This window comes from Tenebrio molitor, chromosome 5 (assembly GCF_963966145.1).
Source record: "Tenebrio molitor chromosome 5, icTenMoli1.1, whole genome shotgun sequence".
NCBI lineage: Eukaryota > Metazoa > Arthropoda > Insecta > Coleoptera > Tenebrionidae > Tenebrio > Tenebrio molitor.
The window spans coordinates 9146232-9152388 of record NC_091050.1 but is presented as its reverse complement, the minus strand read 5'-3'; the positions used below and the strand labels follow the sequence as shown (position 1 = coordinate 9152388).

The 6157-nt window shown below is 37.0% G+C and overlaps 1 protein-coding gene across 1 annotated transcript; it reads left to right on the top strand.

Annotated features, from left to right (window-relative positions):
• Positions 1-1678: 1678 nt before the first annotated feature.
• Positions 1679-2867, top strand: LOC138131571 (larval cuticle protein LCP-30-like). The gene is made up of 3 exons (XM_069048647.1): positions 1679-1811; positions 1863-2452; positions 2509-2867. Exons 1-3 carry the CDS (start codon positions 1803-1805, stop codon positions 2756-2758), a joined length of 849 nt encoding a protein of 282 aa, XP_068904748.1. The 5' UTR covers positions 1679-1802; the 3' UTR covers positions 2759-2867.
• The last annotated feature ends 3290 nt before the right edge of the window (positions 2868-6157 follow it).

The following is a 6157-nucleotide window of genomic DNA, read 5'->3' as shown; positions in this document are numbered from 1 at the left end:
TAATAAAGCTTATGACTGAAATATTGTATAGGCATCTTCATGAATTTTAACTATATTGTTGACATTTAATATTCAAATTTAGGTCACAGAGAACGACTCTACCCATAAAAGTTATAAGGATGTCGTTAATAAAAAAAGCTGTAGCAATCTATTTTTAATTGTTACAATATTAGAATTAACACCGAACTACAAGAAAATTCCATATTTTCCTTTTTGTTTACTTCATAAAGGTCTTATTGAATGCGATGGTTGATCTTTGCTTGCTTCGGCCATTAATATGTCATTATATTAAAAATTATTGTTCCATAAATATCATTTACCATTTAATAATAATTAAGTTAGCAGGAATTATCTTACATTCCTGTTCGGACTACCTGATGAAAAAAGGTTAAACGTTTCCCACTAATCTATATTTGTTCATCTTGACGGTCGGTTGTTGTTTTTGTCGTAGAATGTGAAATTTTTAATGTCAAAGGATAGACCTGTTTATTTAATAAAAATGTAACGGTTACAACGTTGTCGTACTTTATGGTTGTCTAGCAAAACCCAAAGGATGGTAAAATATATCGTCGATGCTTGGCTCGCTGACGTTTGAGCAGAAGTTCTCAAAAGGTTCACCACTTTCGCTGCAACAACTCCCGTCCAATGTTAATAAAAAATGTACCCTGTGTATCCTGTGATAATGACAAATAAAAAATAAATAATTAAAACTTGTATTATTGTTATATTAATTACTTTTTATTATTTATGATCTCTTACAGAATTAAGTATGCAAAGAAATAATGTAAAAAAGATATAATTTTTTTCTTGATTTCGGCTTAAATATCACTAACAAAACTAGAAAACAAAGTGTTATGTTTCTGACAATAAAATCATCAAATTCCTAGTTTTTCTAATTACATATTATTTATAAATACGTAAAATGTCACTTAGTCTAATTATGAAGCTTCGTTTTAAAAATTAATCTTGAAAAATTGTCTAAGTATTTTCAATTGCCTTTAATTTAAAATTTTAAAAATGATATGAATGGTGTTATACATAGGTACTTGGCGCGGCGAACCAGTGGAGTAGTCACGAGGTGTTCATGTGAAAGTTCGTCGAAGCGACCTCATGACAAGCCTGATTTGTGCGGGAAATTTAAATCTTACAAGGTACTTTAAGAATGGATGGAAATTTCGGCTGCGTGTATTGAGCTGCACCACACTTCTTAACGCGCGCCCTTTAACCAATAAGAAGCCATGCCGCGAAAATGACGTGAAGATCACGCCAATTTACTACTCCATTGCGTCGCCGCGCCGACTATAGTAGGAGGTTTTAATTCACATAGATTTGAAATAATTTAACAAAAAGTGTAAACATTTAAATTTTACAGTCGCGGTCAGCTATAGTTTCCCAATAAGATATATTTCTGGCTAACACAAAGTAAAGAGCAAAAGCAATTATCACATTATTTATTTTATTATAAAACCTATCCTCGCAGCAATTTTTTAGAATTATGTTTTCTAGAGACAATACATTTGCGACCACTAGAATCTTGACATTCATAACAATATCTAAAAGGTTACCTATTGTTGTGTCACATTCATTCTTTACGAAACCAATAAATATAAACAACCGACAAAATGTTTGAGACCACTGCTCTTCGAGATGATCCCATATGAATTTAGTCTGATAAAAGAGGGGGAACAATTATTAGTATAAATCCAACTCATTAAAAACTATAAATGCCAGATTACTATATTTTGTATAAATAGTAGACCATCCGGCTACACTTTTCCACATTCAGTTTTGAACTTGTCACCATGAGAACCGTGAGTTTAGAAAAGTACCATCCACCACTCTTTACGACTCTCCAATTTCAGATATTCATAGTCTCAGCAGTGATAGCTCTGAGCGTCGCTCAGACCCCTCGTGCCCTCATCGGCGTCAACGTGAACGACGGACGGTACTACGCCGACGACAACAGTGGCCAGTACCGCCCCGACAACTCGGGGGCGTACAATTCCGAAGACGGTCGGTACCGCCCCGACAACAGCGGCGCTTACACTCCAGATGATTCCGGCGCGTACCGCGGGTCTTACGAGAAGTACATCCACCAAGCTGATCAGTTCGGAGGCAGTGGAGGCGGCGGAGGAGGTGGTGGTGGCGCTGGAGGCAGTGGCGGAGCTGGAGGAAGCGGAGGCTTCGTGGGTGGTACCTTCACCGGAGGGGCTAGAAGGCGGCCGACTTCCGGAGTGGTCTTGGTCCAGGCGTCTAGACCCTCCACAGGAGTGACAGGATCTAGAGTTGTTTCCGGAATCGTTAGTTCCGGTGCTGGTGTACGCGGAGGTTCGGCGTCGTACGGTGGTACCGTTACTCTGAAACAGGGATCTTCGGCGGGACTTTACGACAACAGGAATTACGCCATTATTCGCAAAGAGGAGCAAGTCGAGCCAGACGGCTACCATTATTTGTGAGTACCACTTTCTGATTTATTTGAATGTTTCTCTAATTTTTGCTTTGCTGCAGGTACGAAACTGAGAACAAGATTCTCGGCGAAGAACAAGGAAGATTGGCCAATGTTGGTTCCGACAGCGAGGCTATGCAGGCGAACGGGTACTTCGAGTACACTGGTCCTGATAATGTGGTTTATCGTGTGGACTATACGGCCAATGAGAACGGGTTTGTCCCTAGTGCTGCCCATATTCCGACACCACCACCAATCCCAGAAGCCATCATTCGGTCCCTCGAATATCAGCGATCTATTGGAGAACTATAATTCATTCTGGATATATACGATTGATTCATACAATTTATTGTACAATACATTCACTATAATTATACTGTGTATATATTTAAACTATTAATAAAATGGAAGTATTAAGAAATTTTGTTTCATTCACAATTATTAAAATTTATGTTCAGGTCTAGAATTTGTATGCAAATAGGTAGATATGTAATGCAAAATCTTGCCTTCATTTCGACGGGGGTAAAGGTTATTGTATTGCGTTATTGATGTCAAAAACAAAGGTGAATGAATGGTTATGAAGTTGTGAAATATAGAAAAGCGTATTTTAAAAAATGCTAACTAATGAAAAACGGAAATGAAAAGATAAGGAAAGCTACTGCCCATCGAAGACACGATTTTCATTTACACATTTATCGAGATATTAATCAGGATATAATTCTGATTGCATAATTAAATGCTGTAGGTCCCTACTTAATGTTAATATATGTTTACCTCAATAACAAATTGTCGGTAAAAAAATAAAATTGTTGTTAATATTCCAACTGATGGGTAAACGAGTATCATTTAAATATAAATTATCATTTTTGCATTAAATTCAGAAACATTTACTTGGTAATAACTAGTTATCACAGTACTAAAGTGGTGAATTATTTTGATACTTTACATACAGATGGATGTGTTTATTGTTATGTTATTATTTTGTTCTTGAATAAAGCAACTACGTCTTATAAAAATTATGTCATTTTACAATTGGATAAAACAATTACAGTTCAGCATGTTGTTCTACCAAATTAATAGGTACATATAGTAAAAGTTCCGCCCATTGTACCCATTTTTTGCTGTGGGAGCCAAAAATATAGATTTTTTGGTTTTTTGCGAATTTATCTAAAACGGAAAAATGCAGGTAAATTTTTTCGGCTCAGAAGAAGCGCCTTGACAAGAGCAATCCAACGGTGCAAAATTCATTGCCGCCATATGTTGCTTAACAAGGGCGCTATGGGCGTTTAAATGATTTTCCGAAGTGAAAATTAGATAGAAGGGGGAAGAGTACATGGTTTTTTTCCAAAAAATTTTTGTCGCCGATTCGAACCAAATTGCTGTCAGTTATTGTATAGGATGAGTTGAATTCAGGTATAGTAAAAGTTCCGCCCATTGTACCCATTTTTTGCTGTGGGAGCCAAAAATATGGAGTTTTTGGTTTTTAGCGAATTTCTCTGAAACGGAAAAATCCAGGTAAATTTTTTTCGGCTCAGAAGAAGCGCTTTGACAAGAGCAATCCAACGGTGCAAAATTCATTGCCATATGTTGCTTAACAAGGGAGCTATGGGCGTTTAAATGATTTTCCGAAGTGAAAATTAGATAGAAGGGGGGAGTACATGGTTTTTTCCAAAAATTTTCTGTCGCCGATTCGAACCAAATTGCTGTCAGTTATTGTATAGGATGAGTTGAATTCAGGTATAGTAAAAGTTCCGCCCATTGTAACCATTTTTTGCTGTGGGCGCCAAAAATATGGATTTTTTGGTTTTTAGCGAATTTCTCTGAAACGGAAAAATCCAGGTAAATTTTTTTCGGCTCAGAAGAAGCGCTTTGACAAGAGCAATCCAACGGTGCAAAATTCATTGCCATATGTTGCTTAACAAGGGAGCTATGGGCGTTTAAATGATTTTCCGAAGTGAAAATTAGATAGAAGGGGGGAGTACATGGTTTTTTTCCAAAAATTTTTTGTCGCCGATTCGAACCAAATTTCTGTCAGTTATTGTATAGGATGAGTTGAATTCAGGTATAGTAAAAGTTCCGCCCATTGTACCCATTTTTTGCTGTGGGAGCCAAAAATATGGATTTTTTGGTTTTTAGCGAATTTCTCTGAAACGGAAAAATCCAGGTAAATTTTTTTCGGCTCAGAAGAAGCGCTTTGACAAGAGCAATCCAACGGTGCAAAATTCATTGCCATATGTTGCTTAACAAGGGAGCTATGGGCGTTTAAATGATTTTCCGAAGTGAAAATTAGATAGAAGGGGGGAGTACATGGTTTTTTTCCAAAAATTTTCTGTCGCCGATTCGAACCAAATTGCTGTCAGTTATTGTATAGGATGAGTTAAATTCAGATATAGTAAAAGTTCCGCCCAATGTACCCATTTTTTGCTGTGGGAGCCAAAAATATGGATTTTTTGGTTTTTTGCAAATTTCTCTAAAACGGAAAAATCCAGGTAAATTTTTTTCGGCTCGGAAGAAGCGCCTTGACAAGAGCAATCCAACGGTGCAAAATTCATTGCCATATGTTGCTTAACAAGGGAGCTATGGGCGTTTAAATGATTTTCCGAGGTGAAAATTAGATAGAAGGGGGGAGTACATGGTTTTTTTCCAAAAATTTTTTGTCGCCGATTCGAACCAAATTGCTGTCAGTTATTGTATAGGATGAGTTGAATTCAGATATAGTAAAAGTTCCGCCCATTGTACCCATTTTTTGCTGTGGGAGCCAAAAATATGGATTTTTTGGTTTTTTGCAAATTTCTCTAAAACGGAAAAATCCAGGTAAATGTTTTTCGGCTCAGAAGAAGCGCCTTGACAAGAGCAATCCAACGGTGCAAAATTCATTGCCATATGTTGCTTAACAAGGGAGCTATGGGCGTTTAAATGATTTTCCGAAGTGAAAATTAGATAGAAGGGGGGAGTACGTGGTTTTTTTCCAAACATTTTTTGTCGCCGATTCGAACCAAATTTCTGTCAGTTATTGTATAGGATGAGTTGAATTCAGATATAGTAAAAGTTCCGCCCAATGTACCCATTTTTTGCTGTGTGAGCCAAAAATATGGATTTTTTGGTTTTTAGCGAATTTCTCTGAAACGGAAAAATCCAGGTAAATTTTTTTCGGCTCGGAAGAAGCGCCTTGACAAGAGCAATCCAACGGTGCAAAATTCATTGCCATATGTTGCTTAACAAGGGAGCTATGGGCGTTTAAATGATTTTCCGAAGTGAAAATTAGATAGAAGGGGGGAGTACATGGTTTTTTTCCAAAAATTTTTTGTCGCCGATTCGAACCAAATTTCTGTCAGTTATTGTATAGGATGAGTTGAATTCAGGTATAGTAAAAGTTCCGCCCATTGTACCCATTTTTTGCTGTGGGAGCCAAAAATATGGATTTTTTGGTTTTTTGCAAATTTCTCTAAAACGGAAAAATCCAGGTAAATGTTTTTCGGCTCAGAAGAAGCGCCTTGACAAGAGCAATCCAACGGTGCAAAATTCATTGCCATATGTTGCTTAACAAGGGAGCTATGAGCGTTTAAATGATTTTCCGAAGTGAAAATTAGATAGAAGGGGGGAGTACATGGTTTTTTTCCAAACATTTTTTGTCGCCGATTCGAACCAAATTTCTGTCAGTTATTGTATAGGATGAGTTGAATTCAGATATAGTAAAAGTTCCGCCCAATG